Below are 20511 nucleotides of genomic sequence, written 5' to 3'. Positions count from 1 at the left end.
CCGCGCGTTACGAATTCATGCATCATTTTGTGATAAAATTTTCTCTGTGTTGCTTTTATTGTTTTACAATGTGTTTATATACCAAAATGATTGCAATTTAGTGTACTTTACAAAAAAAAAAATTAACTCTTTACCTTTAACAGTTTTGCGCATAGCGTGATTTTAATACAATTATATATGAAATTTTGTTTTCGCGCTATCATATGTTGCATTATTTATATATGATAATGATAATTTTTTTCATTTCTGATGGTTGCATACTAAACTTCAGGCAGTGACAAAAAAGGAGCCAAAAATGAACTCTTAATCTTGAAAACTAAGCGTGCTGTGATTTTTTGAAAAAAATCTTTTTTCTGCTTCTGCGCTCACTCCAAGACCCCCCCGGCACAGGGAAGACGATTTTTAATATACCCCTTCGGCGTTTAAGGGTTAACTTGGTCTAGTTGAGTTATTTGATGATAACATTCAAACTTTCCTTCTGTTACCTAACTGTTCAGCTAAGGTATTATTCAGTTGGCTTGAACTTAATCATCTTATTATCCTAGTGTTCCTTCAACAGAGTACAGGGCTGTATCTGTATACTATATGCAATTTTCAAGTGTGATGCATTAGCTTGGACTATAATTTTAAGGCCTTGTAAGAATGACTGATGGGAAAGAAACAAAAGCTATGATGGTCAGCAGTTCTCATGGCATGTATTTGGAGGGGCTAGTCAGGGTTTGTGAGCTTTTATCGAAGCGGTGTGTTGCATAGATGGTTACACTTAATACAGATTAGGTCCTGTGTAGCAGCTGGATAATGGTTCCTGCTTCATGGGAGATTTCTTGTTCAGTAAATATACTGTTAGCTTCATTGCCTTTATCATTCTTTCCACAGATTCTCATGGTTTAATTGCCTCTTTGTCCTACTTAATGTTAGGTGCTGTCCTTTGTTACAAAACTTGCTCATGAGAGGTATTATGTCAATATAGGCCTCTCAACATTTGAGATTCCTAGAGAGGAAAAATTACAAACTCCTTCGTTACTCATGCATATCAGGTCATCTGTCTCAGAAAAGTGCAACAGTATACCCTCTCCTCCTCCGGACTAATAATATCCATTAAATTTTTTATTGTAAAAGAACGAGGCCAAGGCTGTGAAGAACTCTCATTTTTAGCTAAAAAAATTCAGTAAAAGAGAACACACTGCGTCTCCTACGGAAAAGTAGACTCTTTTGTCAAAGGCGTAAAGCTCACTTATCCTTTTTGCTGTCACCAGAACCAGTAAGAAAATAGTCTTCCTTGTCAGATCCCTCGATGAGGTAGAACAAAACAGTTTGAAGCGTGGGCCAGACAACCAATACAGGACCGCTTCCAGATTCCAAGCAAAAGAGGTTTCTTTCCTCAATTTGGAAATTTTAAAGGACTTCACGAGATCAGAGAGGTTTTAGTTATTACAAACATCCAGATCTCTTTGCTGAAATACAGAGCTGAGCATTACTCTGTAACCTTTTAATTGTATATGACAACTGGCCCCTTGAGGATCGTAAATACAGGGGGAAGTCTGCTATTTGAGGAATAGTGGTTTGAGAAGTTGAGATGTTGGATCTTCTGCACCAGAGTCTAAATACTTTCCACTTTGCTTGGTAAACCCTGCTGGAAGATTCCCTTCTACATTTGGCAATTGCCTCTGCTTCTGATCTCAAAAAACCTTTTGCGCGGATGAGCTTACTGATAGTCGAAAGCCTGTCAGGCCCAGAGTGGATAGATTTTGGTTGAACCTCCTGGAGTGGGGTTGTCTGAGCAGACTTGGAATGGTAGGTAGGAGTCTTGGGAAGTCTGTCAGGAGATCTAGAATGTTGGTAAATCATTCCTTGCAAGGCCAGAAGGGAGCAACAAGCATCATCCTGATGTTCCAATGAGAACAAAACTTCCTCAGGACCTCTTATCATCCGGAATGGGGGAAACACGTAAACTTCTAGTTTTGACCAATTTTGGATCATTGCATCCATTGCCCTGTGCCAATGAATCGGGAAAGGGGCAGCAATACAGAGGAAATGATTCCTGGACGACATAGCAATAAGAGTATGGTCAGCCTTCCCCATAAGCTCCAAAGTTCATTGCAGACTCAACTGTCCAGAGTCCATTCCATCAGGAGGATCTGTTTCAGATGACTTAGGTCGTCTGCTAACACTGTATGACCTATCACTATAGGGCAACTCCTCTGATGAGCAATTTCTTGATTGTATGTCAGCAAGAGGGATCACCTAAAAGGAAGTCTCTACTGTTGAAGATGCACATTTCCTGGGCAGCTCTAGGGCTTCTCCCAGTTCTACAGTGCTTTTACTTTGTCATGCAAAAGTTTACAGTAGGAGATTTTAGAGTATATCTGTTCCAAGTTTTTTGTTTAGAACATCCCCATGGTATATCCTGTTGTCTTTTGGTCTACTTGGAAGACCTTGTTAGACCTCTTTGTGGTGATGGATTCTAGAGGTCTTCTAATCATGGTCCTAGAATTGTTCATTGAAGATGAAAACTCCTTTCTGCCAGCTCCACTCATTTAACAGTCGAGATCCACCAGTGTGCGGTCAACACCTGTGTGGAGCTCATGGTAGGCTACATTTCAGGCAAGTGGAATGTGGTTGCCAACTATCTAGCCATTGGGATAAAGTCTTATGTAGGAGTGGTCTCTGAATCAGGACATAGTGGTTTGCCATTTTATCTTTGGGGAAGATCCATGTTAAACCTCTTTCCGCTCACTTCAATGGGAAGTTGGATGTCTAGGATCCCCTTCCTCAGGTAGAGGAATCCTTCCTTGGGACAATCTCCAGGGTATGCGTTCCCTTGGTTCTGCTGGATCCGTCAGGTTCTGGACAGAGTAGTTGCCAGATCCTGTCTGGTCCTGGACAGAGTAGTTACCCCCAGTGTTAGGATGTCCGCGGTGGTACCTTTATGTGCACAGGCAGAATGGTTCCCATAATTTCTGTACCTTCTGTCAGCAGTTCAAAAAGAGTTCCTCCATGGAGACTTACAAGCCTCATGTAGAAATTTTCCACCAGTTGGCAAGATCTCTGTTGCCTCATGGCCGGAGACTGTCGAGTATCTCCTAGAGCAAGAAGCTTCTCTCGCAAAGCAGCAAGCTACTTGAGCTCCATTCAAACCACTACATTAATTGTCAGTCTGAAGAAACTTTTCCTGTTGGCCTTTCCTTCCTCTAAGAGAGCGTCTGAGCTTCATGGCCCGAGTTATGACGATAGAAACATCAGAGGTCATTGGTCAGTAGCCTTTGAATTTGTCCCAGATTTCGTAGGCAAAACTCAAAATCCCTCGGTTCATGATGGCAGATTTTTCTCGTTTTCATTCTTCTCCTGAATGGATTGATGGACATAATCCGTAGGAGCTTTTGCCTTGTCCTGTCAGAGTTCTTCCCTGCTATCTAAGGATTTTCCACCTAAGGCCTAGGTGTCGTAGACTTTGTGTTAGCACCGGTTGGTCCAGAATGGAAGTTTCCAAGATATCCTTTCATTCTGACTGTGTGAGGTGATTAAGCAGGCATGCTCCTCATCAGATAAGATAGTTCTGTCACAGAGTATGTGCAGGCTAAAGCATATAACATCAGAGAAATGAGTTCCTCTCTGGCAATTAGGAAGAAATTGTCTGTTCATAGGATTTTTGAATGCTGGTTCCTGGTTTCAGCAGACCACGTTCACTTCCTTTTCCTGAAGGACATTGCCCACAGGTCCTTGGATACTTTTTTTCCTTGGGCCCAGTGGTGTCTGCCCATCAAGATATGTAACTCAGCCAGTTCCCCCAGCGAGACAGTTTGTATCTTACCCAAGATGATTGTGTGGGGGAGAGGATTAGGGATGGCTTGTCTCCTCCTTTTTCTTTTTTTTTTTCTCCTTTCTTCTTCCTGCAGGCAGGTTGAAGACTATGACATGTCACAAGCTGGAACTGGTCTGATACAGGTGAGCATGGCAGCCATACTGATTGCAGTTATTTGGTTTGTTCCTATACAATAAACAAATCCGCCTCTCAGTAGCACTTACTCCTCCCTCTAACAAGGGGAGAGAGGAGTGGTAACATATATCTGTGGCCTATGTAGTGTGTTGCTTGAACAGACAGAGTTCTTTTTACCTTCCAAGAATGCGGTGAATCTGGACATGTGGTATTGTTTTTAATCCCAGAAGGTTTGAGTTTCTAGATATTTGTTTATCTATTCTCTCACAGGCCCAAACCCCCTTCTTTAAAACTCGATCTTCTAGGAAGGGTGGTTAGGTGGGCTGAATCCCCAGGTTCAGGGTACTTGTACCTCCCTCCAAGTATAAGTCTATCCTATTGTTAAGACCGAAGGTTTTTTCCGCATATGAACAAATGACAAATTTTTTAATCAATTTGTATTTTTCATAGCCAACAAACCTGAGGTCTCAAGGTTAACTGCCCACTTCTAGCCGCCCCTAGAAGAAAAACTGGTGCATCACGAGGTTCCAAGCCTGGTCAGTGACCAACATCTATCTCATATATGCATGAATTGCCAGATGCCAAAGATTCCATGCTTTACAATCTTTGATAGTTTTTAACCAGTTTCAAGCTGGCGCTAGGAGAATGAACATATTGTTAAGACCGAAAATTTGTTAGCTATGAAAAATACAAATTGATTTTAACATTTTTCGTTCCAGCTGGCGCTAGGAGAATTATCCTATTGTTAAGACTGAAAGTTTGTTAGCTATGAAAAATACAAATTTATTTAAAAATTTGTTATATTGGCCATGAATGAAGCAAGTGATCAGTTTTATCTGATTCCAGTCCTCCTTTATTTCTGGAGTGATGGGAAAGAAATGATGGTCTTTGTGTACTTTCTGATCCCAGCAGGCTCTCAGGTAAAATTGCAGCGGTCTCATATGGAGTCTCCCGAGCCTCGTAAGTTGTTCCATCAAGGCTAGAGTGTGTAGAAGGTTCATCCAGTGCGTGGCAGAGCAAGAGCGAAGGGAGAGGAATTGACTGGTTTTCTGTAACAGTTCTTCACCCTTTTGGGGAAGAGAGAATCCCAAAAAGTGTGAGTTGATGTGAATCCCCAAATAAAGATTACTCTGAGTGGGATTCAGTTGAGACTTTTGCAGGTTCAGTAACAAACCTAGTTACTGTGTTAAACGTAGAGTTTTCTCTTAGTTTTCCTTGCAGATCTCCTTCGTAGGGGAGCGAAGAAGCCATTCATCCAAGTAGAGCAAAATCTTGACTCCTGCCAGATGTGCCAATCTGCGAGGGGACCGAGCACCCAAGTGAATACATGTGGGGGGGCATTTGAGAGGCCAAAACAGTGCCCTGAGCTGAAGTACTTGATCTTGATGCATGAATCTGAGATACTTTCTTGAATCTGCATTGATGGGAACGTGGAAGTATGTGTCTTGCATGTCCAATGAGACAGTCCAATCTCCTTGACCGATAGACACAAGGACGGACTGATGTCTTTGGCACTTGTCACCGGTAGTTGTGCTTGTGCGTGCATTCCTTCGTCTGCTGCAGTGTTTCTGGTTCATATGGATTGCATGATATCTGTAACAGCAGAGGAGAGGCAGTGGCAGCATTGGAAACAAGTTGTTTGTTAACGAGGACCCGATTGTTAATTTTTATATTGTAAAGAACTTTGTGGAGAACTTTAATGTTAGGACAGGCTCTGTTTTCCTTCATCCGATGCTGCTGCTGCCTCTCCTCTGCCGTTACAGATTTCATGCAACCCATATGAATCAGACAGGTCACAGTTCTATCCCAGGGGCACAGTTAGGTTCACCTCAAGAGCAATCAAGAAGTCATCCTCAAAGTCAGCTTCTCGCAATGAGAGCCATGTCCTCTATGCACCACTTGGGGCCAAGCTTCGTTCCTTCTGGGAGGAAAACAGAGCCTGTCCTAACATTAACATTTTTCACAAAGTTCTTTACAATATAAAAATTAACAATTGGGTCCTTGTTAACAAACAACTTGTTTACAATGCTGCCACTGCCTCTCCTCTGCCGTTACAGATATCATGCAACCCATATGAAGAAACATTTGTCAGTGGACGAAGGAATGCCTGTCCTAACATTAACATTTTTCACAAAGTTCTTTACAATATAAAAATTAACAATTGGGTCCTTGTTAACAAACAACTTGTATACAATGCTGCCACTGCCTCTCCTCTGCCGTTACAGATATCATGCAACCATATGAAGAAACATTTGTCAGTGGACGAAGGAATGCCTGTCCTAACATTAACATTTTTCACAAAGTTCTTTACAATATAAAAATTAACAATTGGGTCCTTGTTAACAAACAACTTGTTTACAATGCTGCCACTGCCTCTCCTCTGCCGTTACAGATATCATGCAACCCATATGAAGAAACATTTGTCAGTGGACGAAGGAATGCACACACAAGCACAACTACCGGTGAGATCTAGCAGACTGGGCATGAGAAACATAAACAGAAGAAGCGCAGTCACCTAGTTGGGCAATTGATCATTTTTACCTGCTAGTATTTGGACAGTTGGAGAAAAGAAAACATCGCGGTCATCCATTGTTCCAGCCCTCAAAACAGAGTTCACCTATTAACTTGTATTGAAGTTTTTAATCAGACTGAAGATGAACCCAGCACAGGGTTCGAAAGCTTTTGTATTAAGGGGCTAGAATAAGACAAGTGTACCAAAGTTTCCAGTGATTGTAGTTTAATAGCTGGTTTGAACATCACTGGTGGTGAGCAGACTAGGCCAAGGAATTTCTCTGCAGCCTTGTCATCCTCTTCCTTCAAAATCTCCCTTCCTTGCTTCCTAGCTAAGCAGTGGTGTGATGATCAGTATTGTTATATACTGGCAAATAAGAAACTATTTACAGTGCTTCCTGTATTTTGCTGAGGATGGACACATGACAAGGAAAGAGTATAAGCCACTTGTGAGTTCCCACATTGAAGCTGATACAAGGGTGATGCAGCATGTTAAGCATATTCACAGCCAAAACTCCAACCACATCATCAGTGTAAGAGCAAATGACACCAGTGTACTGGTGATTCTTTTGTATCATACCAGTTTGAATAATTGACTTGCAATTTATACCGACATCAGAAATTTAAACAACAGTCGGAGGTATATATTGATGTAACATTGCTGGCAGACACTAGGAAGAGAACTTTGTCAAGCATTACCAGGTTTCCATGCCTTCACTGGCTGCAACTATTCTCGTTCATTTAGGGTAAAGGGAAGTAAATCTATTAGATATTGTAGAGAATTATCCAAGGTTCTGAAAAGCATTTGGAGAACTTGGCTCCTCAACAATGAAGATACACACCTTGTTCTGGAAGAGTTTGTGTGTGTTTTGTATGGCCGAAACAAAACTAAAGACGTTGATACAACTTGCTTCAGCATATTCTCTGTGAAGTATCAGTTTAAAGACTCTAACACTCCTTTGAAAAATATCAAAGGAATGTGGCCATCTATGCTTCCCCTATACCAAGCAACCTTCAAGCAGCATATCCTTGTGCAAACTTCATTGCCAACATGTGGAAATCATCAGATGAAAGAAACACTAATCACCTTGATCCACTTTGTAATGAGTGGACTAGAAAATGGAAAATACTAGTATATGCTGAATTGGTTTATAGGTCCCATGGTTCCTGACTGTTTCAATGATCAAACTGAAAAAGTTCCTTATGAGGAAAGTGACATTGATAGTGAAGCAGAGTTATGTGATGAGTCAGATGAAGAAGAATAGTTATCAATTGTAAATGTAGTTTCGAATTCAAGAGTATGTCCTTGAACTTTTTCAAAAGTTGCAGTTCTAAAACCACCTCCAGTGAAATACCCTCTGTATGGATGTACTATGCTTTAGAAATTTAGGCATGTATAATTTGTAAACTTACATGTGGTTCATTTAAAACTGCCTATGTAATTAACTGGCGTATAAAAAACCACAGTGCCTTGGTCAAGGGTCCAATATAGATTTGCCTCAGCTCTAATTTTTTTTCACAATAGTATTGTACAATATTCATATATTCTATTTACCTTGTATATAATTAATGAATGTATTTGATATACAAAAATGATACAGCATTTTGTCTGGTGATTGAAATTTTCTACATGTTGCAATATTGGGTGTGACAGAGAAAGTGTTAATTTTGATTATAACAAGCATTGATATTTGATAATGTTATTCATATATTTTGAATGAAGACTATTTTTCATTAGAATTACATTTTATTACCGCTTAATATTTCCTATTTTGTACACCATCTTCATAATCAGTCAAATACAAAGCAGACAGATGATGAAAGTTGAAAACAATGATATAGAGAAAATTAGTCCTCACCTAAATTTTAGCTATGGAAGAGGTATTGTTTTTTATAAAGACTTGTACGAGTTTACCGAATAGAAATTTTAGATATGTGTCCACCAACTGTATGGAAAGTGAAAAAGGTCCCAAATGGCAATATGATGATTTTTACTTTTGAAGACAGTAATATAACAATAGAAAATGAAAGAGTGCAAGTTAGACCTTTTCATCCAAAAGCATTAGTGTTTTAATTGTTTTAAATTTGGACATCCATCAAAAGTTTGTAAAAATAATGTGTGATAATTGCTCTGCCCTAGAACATGGCCCATGCTCAGATATACCTGAATGTATTAATTGTCAGCTAGACCACAAATCAGTTGATAAAATGTGTGAAGAATTTAAAGTTGAAACAGCGGCAGTTAATAAAGCATAGAAAGCACATCAGTATTGGGCATGCAAAACGACTCTTGGGAAGAGCCAAGCGTTATTCTAAAGCTCTTACTACCATGAGGGCTCCACTTCAGTCCGTTACTCCTTCCTCATCCTCAATGAAGGATGCCCGTGCCCCTGTGGTCCAACATTCCACCGCTAGGGCTCCACTCCTATCTGCTGATCGTTCCTCATCCTCAATGGAGGATGCTTCTACTCCTGTGGCCCAACACACTGGGCCAAGTGCTCAGCCTAGTAAATTAGAGCACAAACGACCAAGACAGATATTAAAAACATTCTATGTAATAAACTGGATATTGCCCTCAAACCTTCCTCTACTCCTCCTTTCGTATTATCTCAGGCAGAATCTCGGCCTGATTTATGGAATTAGAGGAAAAAGAACAAATGAAGAGAGTAAGAACACCCTCATCCTCTCTTCCATTAACTCCAACAAAGGATAAAATGAAATTCAACCAGCAAGCTGGCGAAGAAAAACACTCGTTATCCAAAACTACAAGCAAAGCTTCCCATCCACTAAGCATTAAAAAATGACCTTGAAAAGAGAACTACCCTCCAACACATTCTCTTGAATTTTACAATGGAATTGACTGGGACTCCGTGCAAAATATGAGGAACTTGAAGTCTTACTCTATGAATACTCCCCAATTGCTGTATGTTTACAAGAAATAATGCTTGATTTCCACACACCCTGCCTGAGAGACTATATATCATATAGAACACAATATAATTTGGAAGTGGGAAGACATGGAGATTGCCTTATAGTATATGTTTGCAGGGATCTTCCTCATTTTCCAATCCCACTAAATACACCTTTACAGGCTGTTGCGGTCCAAATTCACTTAGGACAAAAATACACACACTGTTCCCTTTATCTTCCACCAAACAATCCCATCACTCGAGAAGAGCTAATTGGTTTACTTCATCAGCTTCCGCTACCATTGCTTCTCATGGGAGACTTAAATGGCAGACATCCTTTATGGGGAGATGTGACATCAAATCTAAAAGGGAATATTATAGCTTCCATAATAGAAAATGAAGATTTAAGAATTTTAAATAGTGGATAACCCACTCATTATCATATCCAGACAGGTACAGTCTCATGCTTAGACCTTACAATATGATGACTGGCAAAGCAGTGACCATGTTCCCATACTAATAAATTCCAATGATGATCCACCAGTTCAAAGATCTCCATGGTGGAATATTGAAAAAGCAGACTGGAACAAATTTAAAGAGCTCAGTGAAATAGAAAGTGATGCAAATGACTTCCCAACAGTAGATGATGCAATCAATTTATAAAATGGGACATTCCATACAGCAGGCAGAGCTCAGACTGTTACAAGAACATCACTTACACGTTATTGTAGACACCTAACCATAGCCAATATGATAATATATAAACAGAATAGAGCGTGTTTTCGAAAGGCAATGAAAACTGCCAGAAGGCAGTCATGGGCATCACTTGTATCCTCCATTAACCGCCGAACACTTATCTGTAGTATATGGAAGAAAATGAAAAAAAAGATTGGTGTGAAATTTACTCCTAATCATCCCCCAGTACTTAAAGTTATTAACAAACTCATCACCAACACAAAAGATATAAGTGATAAACTCACTGATCATTTTGCTCAAGTTTAAAAAAAATCTGATAGTTCCCCTGGATATCAATATAGAAGAAGAGAAGAACAACTGCTATTAGACTTTTCCACAGATAGGGTTGAGCCATATACCCTTTACCTAAAGGGAATTTGATGCTGCCCAAGCCAGCAGCACTAACACTGCCCCTGGTCCAGATGAAATTCCCTTTGAAATGTTTAGGCATATTTCAAAAAATACAAAAAACTTTATAATAAGTATAATTAATAGATTATGGCATGAAAGTAGCTACCCAGCCATATGGGAATTGGCTTTTGTTTTACCTTTTGTCAAACCAGGTAAAGACCCTTTTTCAGTGGCTGGCTATTGACCAATAGCACTAACTTGCTGTTTATGCAAGGTAAGGGAAAATTGGTGAGTACAAGATTTGTCTGGTATTTGGAGTGTAATATTTTCTCACCCTCTCAATGTGGATTTGGAAAAATGCACTCAGCAGTAGATGTCCTACTGCAGCTGGAAACCTCCATATGTGAAGTATTTGCCTCCAAGCAGCACCATATAACTTTTTTGTTATATATTGAGAAAGCTTATGGTACTGCTTGGAGGCATGAGATTCTTAAGACAATTCATACCTATGGTCTGCAAGGAAAAATGCCTCTATTCATTAAAGCATTCTTGAAATGTAGATATTTTCAAGTTAAAGTGGGCAGCACATTATCAGATAGCAGATGCCAAGAAGAGGGTGCCCCCCAAGGGTGTGTACTTAGTGTCACACTTTTTGTGTTAGCAATAAATGGTGTCGCATCTGTTATACCCAAGGATGTATTGAGTACCCTATTCGTAGATGATCTTTCAATATCTGTTGCTGCATCATGAATGTCTTTTGCAGAAAGGAAATTACAATTGACAATAAATAAGATAGTAAACTGGGCAGAACAGCAAGGATTTAAAATATCAGCCAGTAAGGCTACTGTCATGCATTTTTGCCCCATTCAAGGAGTACACCCCAACCCAGACCCTTATCTGTATAACCACAGAATACCCTGTGTTGAAGAGGTACACTTCTTAGGCCTCATATTCGACAGAAAACTCAATTGGCTTCCCCATCTGAAACATATTAAGACCAAATGCCTTGAGGCTGTAAGTATTTTGAAAGTATTATCTAATACTAACTGGGGTGCAGACAGGCAGACAGTTATAAAACTGCACAAATCGCTTAATATATTCTTCTGCATCATCAAATCATCTTGCTATCCTAGATTCAGTACATCATGCTGGTATACGCTTGGGAACAGGTGCCTTCTGATCCGCTCCCATCTTAAGTTTATTAAATGATGTGTGAGAAATCCCACTCGAGTTATATTGCCAGTCATCAATTATCAGGTATTGGGTTAGGGTTCAGAGAATCCCCAACTCTAAAGCCCTTGAAGCAGCAAATAGAATTTCTTTCAACAACTTTTATGAAAATCATCCAAGGTTTCCTAAGCCTTTTAGTTTTAGAGTAAAAAAGGTCTTGGAAACAATGAACATGTTAAGAAATCCTGTATGGCCAGTTAATTTACCAATTACCCCCACGTGGAAATTACCTGTAATTAAATTTTGTAAATATTTTAAAGGTATTAAGAGAGAGAAATCAGATACAGAAATCAGAGCATTATTTTTAGAACATACTGCAGAGCACTCAGGCTCTACATTTGTTTTTACTGATGACTCCAAGACTGATGATGGGATCGGATATGGAGTTTTTAGTGATGATTTTAGCCACAGAGGAGCACTACCCATAGTAGCATCGAACTTCACAGCAGAACTGTATGGAATTTTAACAGCATTGGAACATATTGCAACCCTCCAGAATTCTACTAATATCACCATCTTTTGTGATTCCAAAAGTGCATTACAGGCACTAGAAATTTTCAATACTGATCATCCAATTACATTGGAAATCTCACAGTGGGTATTTCTGCATCAGTGTAGAGGGATTACTAGGTTTTTGCTGGGTCCCGGCACACATAAATATATATGGAAATGAAAAAGCAGTCCAACTAGCTAATCAGCAGCAACCAATCTGATACCAAGACCAATTGCTGTACCATATAGAGACTTTTTTTCCTCGTATATCAAAGTTCATTGCAAGATTATGGGAACAGCGATGGATTGAAGTATGACCAAATAAAATGAAAGAGTTTGCCACACATACACACCCCTGGAAATATAAATCTATGCCTAGGAAATGGGAAGTAACGGGTGAATATCAACCATACTGTGATGACTGCCTTGTCCTGATGACTTAAGCATTTGCTAGTTGAATGTCCTAGTCATCAGGAACGGAGAGAGCAGCACTTTAAAGACAAAAGAGATAGAGATGGTAATTACAGTTTGGCAAAGATATTGGGTGAAGAAGCGCAGTATATTTATGAATGTGTTATTGAGTTTTTAAAAGAAGTTGGTGTTTTTAAAGAAATTTAGGTATTTTGCTTTTGTTTATATATGTGTGTGTGTGTATGTGTATAGTTTTTAGCTTTGGTTTATTAGTATGTATGTCTGGAAATATGAGTAAATGTATTTATTGCCTGTTTGTGTTCTAGTGTGAAAGCCTCTGCCTATGTGCAGTTTTTTTTATTTAATTTTAATTTATTGTTTATTATACTACATGACCTGTTTGGTCCTAGTTCCTGGCCTTTGGCCTAGACCTTGCATTTTATCTAATCCTTTTGGCCAGCCCTACGAGAACTGAAAGTCAGCTCAGTGGTCTGGTTGAATTATTTTTATAATAATAATAATTTAACTTTGGTGTTGTTTAGTGTGTATGTAGCGGCTTTGCGATAGCTGTAGTACAATCACTGATGTGGAATTTTAAGAGTTTTTTTTTATGAATTGTGTGTGTGTGTTTTCCCCAAATTGGTTGTCCAAATGGTTTCATTTTGCGTCAATGATCCTGGTAGTCACGATGCCAGGTAATTATTAATTATTCATTCATTCTTCCAACCATTTCTCATAGGTCAACAAGAAATACAATTTAGATATGTATTCTATTCTATAATCACATAAAGTGACATGGACAAGATGGTCAGGAATGGGTATTATTTAGCAAAAGTTGATTTAGACAAGCCAGAAGGGGATGGTATCAAGAAATATCAGAGGCAGAGAAAATAGCATGTATGTACTTGTTGTTGTATATGGTATTTACTATCTGTATACGTATTGGGCTTCCATTATGGCGGTGCTCTGACAATCAGTCATTTGTGTTAGGTATGTCTCTGCAGTCCATTTTACCTACTCCACTAAAAGTTTATTATTGGAGTCAGGAAAAGACAAAAGTATAGTGGCTCATAAATGGACACCCCAGACTCCTAAATAAAGCTCATTTTAGAGTTAATTTTTTTTCCATCACTAGATAGGTAAGAGGAAAGAAAATAAAACTCAGGAGAAGCTGACAGATTGCTATTAGTTTTCACCATTTAAAAAATGCTAATTATGTTTTGCCTTTTGGACAGACATGAAATAATCGAGTTTCCTGCAGTGCTGGTATCTACCAAAAAAAAGAAGATTGTTTCCAAATTCCATTCATATGTACGTCCTGTGATTAATCCAAAACTTACTACATTCTGCACAAATCTAACTGGAATTACTCAGGTGAGTGACAGTATTTAATTTTTCTTTTTATTCAGCCATGAAAAACAGGTCTTGATTTAGGAAAAGCCTATGTTTGGTAGTCGTTGTTGAGCCCTCAAGGAGTAACCCTTCCATGGTGACTATTGTCAAAGATGGAGCATAAATGGACTGAAGATAAGAGAAAGCTATAACACATGATGGAGTATAAATGGACTCAGGATAAGAGGGCACTTTCTCTTATCCTCTGCAAATGCTGAACACATTTTACCTACATCAAAAACCTGCAAGAAGAAAAAGTGGCTATGCGCATATGCGCCATCATATTGTTTGCATGCAACCAGAAATGGACCAAGATGCCATTACTTTTATTTGTCAATGCAGGATGATCTCTTACCTAAATCCTATGCCTTTTCGTCAGCAAAGTGGGATGGTTTTGAGGGCTCAACAGCGACTACCAAAAATAGGTTTTTCCTACGTCAAAACCTGTTTTTTAATAGTGTAGTCGCTGTCTTGTCCTCAAGGAGCCTTACAAAATAAATGACAGGTGATGAAAAGCTCTCAAATTTTAATTCCAACAACCCAAAAACATATCTGGTCTAGGGTCAAGCCAAAGTTTTAAGACCCCACTTTCTGTTTCAAATACCTTAAGGTTGGTAACTAAGAACAAGAAGCTAAATGCAAACTTATGGTTTTAAGGTGAAGTTCTGCCACCTGGCAATCCTCCCAATGTCCTCCCAACCTGACAAGGAGACATCTGTGTGTGTGGTGTTGTCACCCCTACAGACTGGGGCATCGGGGTGACCTGTTTCACCAGAGATTCTTTCCGGGACCAAGGCCATAGTATCTCCCAACATTTTGAATATATTGATGAAGTTAGTCTTACATCTTGTTTCATGCATGTGATAGCCAGAATTTGTTCACATTCTTTTGTTGCAATCTGAGTATTGGATCTACAAGTAGTGTTCAAGTTTTGATAATCCGATTTTACAACAGGGTTAGCAATTAATACTGACACGACAATATTTTGAAAATATATTTAAATTTCACTCATAACACGTGCAGGCAGTAGCGTACAATCGGGAGCGAGAGAGACCAAATTACAATAGTCTAACTTTATCCCGTCTTCTAGTTAAGTAAGTTAAAGAAAAACAACAAAAGAGAATGATGAAAGTATTGTTTTAACGTTGTACTCGTTGCATAAATGTGAACTATAGCCATGAACAACAGAATGAGAAACAATGTTTTGCTAAGCTAAGTACAACCAAATTGGATAACAACATCCATTTGGCGTGTATTTTAACCATTGTACCGTAGTAAACTATTACTGTAGTTATGTTATGAATAAGTTATGTAGAATAGGACTGATATATTTTTATGTAATAGTAACTTTGTTCGCTGTAGATCAAAGATCAGCAAGGAAACATATTGTTAAATTTAAACCAAGTTGTAGCTGAAGCTGAGAACACTTTTCAAACACAACCGTAGATAAAATTGAGAATCATTTTAATCAAAACTTCAGATCTTGAAAGAACACATTTTACTGTTGTTTTCATGCCGATAAAAGATAGTTAACGTTAAAGTAACGGTAAAGCTCATACTATGATGAAATCAAGTGAAAAAAGCGAACAGAATCACAATTTTTTTTCACAATAAACATGCCCATAACGTAATCTGTTAAAAAAAAAAAAATGTAGTTCGCAACAAGATGCATTAAATTCATATTTCGACTTACAAACACATCGTATAATGAAAAGTGACCTTGTCTCATATAAGTAAAGTCTAGATATTCTTTTATGCTAATTAGAAGCAAGACAATTCGCTCCGAATCGAGTTCAATATGGTGAAGTAAACTCGTATTTACCATCAACTGATTTCCAAACCAAAACATTGACCGTTTTGTTAGTATTTTATAATACAATAATATGAGAATACATACAATATTATTGGATACAGTAATGTATAACTTTTTAAAAGATGCATGGAAAAGATGCATATTCATTATCTTTTTATTGCATAATTATATGTAGCCGTCAGCAGCCTGACATTGCTCAATTATGCCAACGTCAGTCCGAATCTGAATCCCGTTTCGTGTCCCATCTTTTTTTCTACTGATATATCATAGTCAGAATGCATTGAACCTCCAGAATTGGCCTATATTAATATAACTATACCGTTTATGTAGTACAGAGTATACTGTAGGCTAGGCTATTGTATTCGTATATATACGATATACCATGGTATCATCATCACCATCATCGTATATGCTAAGCTAACTTGTTAATGTTATTCAATTTCTCTTTGTACCGAGTTATCATAAGCCAATATGCATTGAACCAAGAGAATTTACTGAAATTAATAATAACTATGCCCTATATGCATAAAGTATACTGTTTAGTGTAGTGTAGGCTAAGCTACCTTATTGTAAAGAGGGTACCGATTACCCTAGTGTAGGCTAGGCTATATTCGAGATACAATTTTTCCAACAAACAATGGTTTTTTTTTGGAACCTAACCACATCGTAAGTAGGAGAATACTTGTATGATTTGATGCCAATTGCAACGGGCCTGTCATACATTCTAATTGCTGGTTTGAAACTGGGCTGCACAAGGCACATTTTTAGGACTTTCCTTATTCTGTTTTGAGTATGATTGGGAGAGACAACAGGCTGTGAAAAGAATCCCAACACAGTCCCAGCCACTGAAGGAAAAAAAAAAACGTATCTGATAAACTTATCATCTTATGCCCAACTTGGCATAACTAAATACTATAGTTCCTTTAAACCTCTCCTAAATTTTCCCCTCTCATATTTCAAAACCTTAACCTAATTAAAGAACCCCAATCTAACATATGAAAGTTGCCACTTTCTGCAAGAAAGTGAGTATGACAATTCATCATGAATTGGTACGACAGTCATAATACATGAGTGAAATAAAAAGGTCCTAATTCCATAACTATTACTTATAACACCTTTATAATTTACAAAACTTACATTATGTATGTAATATACATTACATTGTATGTAATATACAGGCAGTCCCTGGTTATTAGTGGACACAGTTAATGGCGATGCGGTTTTATGGTGTTTTCGTTTATCAGCAACCTGCAGAGAACGAAACCCCTGCCGATAACCAGGGACTGCCTGTATAAGTTTGATGGTTTGCATATTAGAGCATCATGATTTGCTGTCATGTTTAAATAATTACTCTAGTCAAAACCATCTCTTCTATTTCCAACAATACAATAAAGGTGACATAACATGACCCAGTAGCACCCCACTTTTTACTGCATATTATAGGTACTCCTCATTTAACGATGGCGTTCCGTTTCAGCGACCACGTTGTTAAATGTGTTATTCTCTTTATTTTGACTATTAGCATCAATTTTCAGTCATATATATATATATACACAGAACTAGTTTCCAACATAGTCTACTTCTTGTCAAAGTTCTGACAATGCTTTTTATAATTTTATTACTCATATATTTTAACTTGATCATTTTATAACTTCATAATGTATAATTTTCTTTAAAATAATACATCTTATTTAACACATTTAGCCTACATTCCCGAGTTAGCCTACTAGTAAGTCAATACAATACTAAGTCAATAGAGTGCTAAACTTTTACTCAGAATCTGAACATTATTTAGCAGTCGCTTTCATATTCTAAATTTGGTATTTCATAATTATCGCTATTAGTTTCTTCATCATTTATTTTTATTGTAGAGGGTTGCGAGATTAAAAAAATTAATGAATTTTGGTAATCATGGGGCATTTGAATGTGCCGTCAAAACATAAACAAAGCATAACACCATTTATTGAAGAAAGTGAACACTAAACTGCATTTGAATGTCGCCGTCAAAACATAAACAAAGCACAACACCATTTATTGAGGAAAGTGAACACTAAACTATTCACTAAAGGAATAACATTTTCCAGCATCGATAAAGATTTAAAGATTTATGCTTGCACTTCTTACCTCTAGTATTATCTGATCTCATGGGTGACATATTGAATACTTATGTAAATACACAGCTGTATAGAAGAAATGATTAAACTGTATCACATGTACGTAAGTCTTTCAAGCATACTAAGAGTAAGGAATTCGTGTATGCCAAATGTCTCATTGTTTTGATTACGTACAAGGATTGATGTGGTAGAGACTTCTCAAGTGGAATATTTTAAAAAATATATTTATTTTCAAGTTAATATAAAAAACATGTTTGACTTCACACATTTTCTTTTCATTACTAAGAATTATTCTCACTAAAACAAAGGAGATATGGCATAATTTTTGCTGTCTTGAAGTTGCAAACAAACGTGGTGCCACCCGTTCGGTGGTGCAACGAACTAATGGCGGCTGAATCAAGCCTACCATGGGAGTTCCCAGACCACAGAATGCCGACTTTAATAGGCTCTAATAGGCTCAACTTTATAGCTTTTTTTTTTTTTTTACAAAGGATTTCAAAGCATTATTTATTGATTTAGCCATAGATTTCAAGGTTTTCAGAACCTAAGCTAGGCTAGATTATTAGCACTGAATAGCCTCTCTCTTGGCCACCATTGGCAGTGTTTTTATTTTCATTTTATGGGTTTTTTTCTGTCTCTCTCTTCATGTTGTCGTAACTTCGAGTTGTCGTAAAACAAGTATGTCATTAAATGAGGAGTACCTGTAATTTGACAAGACTCACTCAACATGAACTTTGTATCTAAATCATTCATGGATAATTTCAGTTAATTTTACATTTTATTGAGTATACAAGTGACACAAGAACAAAATGTTGATATGTGGATGTTCCCAAATGCCTCCTTGCAATTAACAAAGGCCATTAGGAGAGGGTTTTCAATTCCATACACTGCGCAATGTCTTTATGAGCCTATTGAAAATAGGCATGGTGAATTTTTTCAACGCAGCTATTGCAAGTGTAATTCTTTAGATTTGTAGGGACACGTAATGACATTTGGAAGAAAGAACTAGATTACAAGAAGGCACGCCTATGTAACAGTGGTTAAAAGTTTTTAGGTAGTTATTATTAATTAGTTTAATAAGACTATGAAATCCTATATCTAGATTCGTGGGCTTCTCCAAAGATTTGTTCTTAAATGAGAGGTGAACAATTAAGTAAGGTGAAGTTATAGATGCTGGACAGCATAATAGAAACATGAAGCATATAAAGCAGAAATAAGTGTAGCATAGACCTTTAAAGCTAATTATAAAATACTATTGTGTAGTGTCCATAAAGAAAACACAAGTGAAAGTTGTCCATCACTGTAATGTTCAAATGTAAAAGAAATACAGTATATATTTAATGAGCTGAGCATGTCAGGATGGATACAGAAGATAAATGCTAATGATGGAAGATTTCTCAAGGCAAAGAGCTATCACATCTGATAAATCTATACAAAGCACTGTAGTACTCTGTTTTTTTCCATCTGTCCACCTGCCAGTGGTGTTTACGTATGGTAACACTGCGTCCCGAGCTTTAGATAGTTACACTATGTGTAAGTTTTAGGTAAATAAAAGGATATCTGGGTGTACATTTGCAACTGAAAAGTGTTTTAATAATTTACTGTAATCGAGTTACACCGTTAATATTCAAAATAGAATATTATTACTATTGTTGAATGTAAGCTGAATGTAACTATCTAAAGCCCGGGATGCAGTGGTACCATACACAAACACCACAGACGGGTGGACAGATGGAAAAAAACCGAGTATAATTAGACTTTATTTTCCTGAGTCAGGCACAATTCTAAGGATCATCCTGTTCCTAGATTCCTTTAATCATGCCCTGCTAATTAGTTTCTTAGCCATCTATCTCAGGTCAGTAAAGCTAGTTATTCTAAACCTGTGGTTGCCTGCCAACAGACACTGTCTTTTAATTAGAAATATTTATTTATAACATCCATTGCGAGATTATACAGTTTAATCTTTCTGCTGTCATAAATTTGATGGGACTGGACTAATTTTGTCTAAATTGAATTGAATATAATCAAAATGATCTAATAGAATATTTTATTCATTTTCTCTTGGAAGTAAAAGTTAATTTTCATTTCAACAGGAGCAGGTAAATTTTGCACCAGAGTTTCCAGAAGTTCTACAGAAATTTGAGGTGTGGCTGAAAGAACACAAATTGAAGGTAGACATGAAAACTTTTGCTGTTGTTACAGATGGACCATGGGATATGGGACGTTTTTTATATCACCAATGTAAGGTAAGTGATGAGAAAAAAGAAAGATGAAAGAATGAACATTGTCGGTATGTCTTGTAACACACTGATATTGTTCATTCTTGATTGTATTATACAACTTGATTTTGCTGTTAAATATTCTCCTATCATTTGTGCTTCTTTTACCATCTTTAGGCATGTATAAAAATTGACAGGTGTTCCTTCACACTTGATGATTTCAACAATGCATGTATCCAGAGGTTAGATACCATAGCCTAAAAGTATTTATAAACTAACTTTGGGGTGGAGACAGTCCTTGCAGTTTGTCTAAGAGTTTCCTTTTTGTGGATCTACTGCCTTCCTTCCTTTAGCTGAACATTTTCATCCAACATTGTTACAAACTGACGAAGTGTAG

The 20511-nt window shown here is 37.6% G+C and overlaps 1 protein-coding gene across 1 annotated transcript in view; it reads left to right on the top strand.

Moving 5' to 3' along the window:
- LOC135195212 (3'-5' exoribonuclease 1-like) overlaps window positions 1-20511 on the top strand; it is a 156016-nt gene that overhangs the window by 87972 nt on the left and 47533 nt on the right. Inside the window, exons 5-6 of the mRNA XM_064221494.1 lie at window positions 13812-13950; window positions 19989-20141. Coding sequence (XP_064077564.1) covers window positions 13812-13950; window positions 19989-20141 — 292 coding nt within the window. The remainder of the gene's footprint in view (window positions 1-13811; window positions 13951-19988; window positions 20142-20511) is intronic.

Source organism: Macrobrachium nipponense, chromosome 20 (genome assembly GCF_015104395.2).
Source record: "Macrobrachium nipponense isolate FS-2020 chromosome 20, ASM1510439v2, whole genome shotgun sequence".
Lineage (NCBI taxonomy): Eukaryota > Metazoa > Arthropoda > Malacostraca > Decapoda > Palaemonidae > Macrobrachium > Macrobrachium nipponense.
Note: the sequence above shows the minus strand (reverse complement) of the source record. Positions and strands in the feature narration are given on the sequence as shown.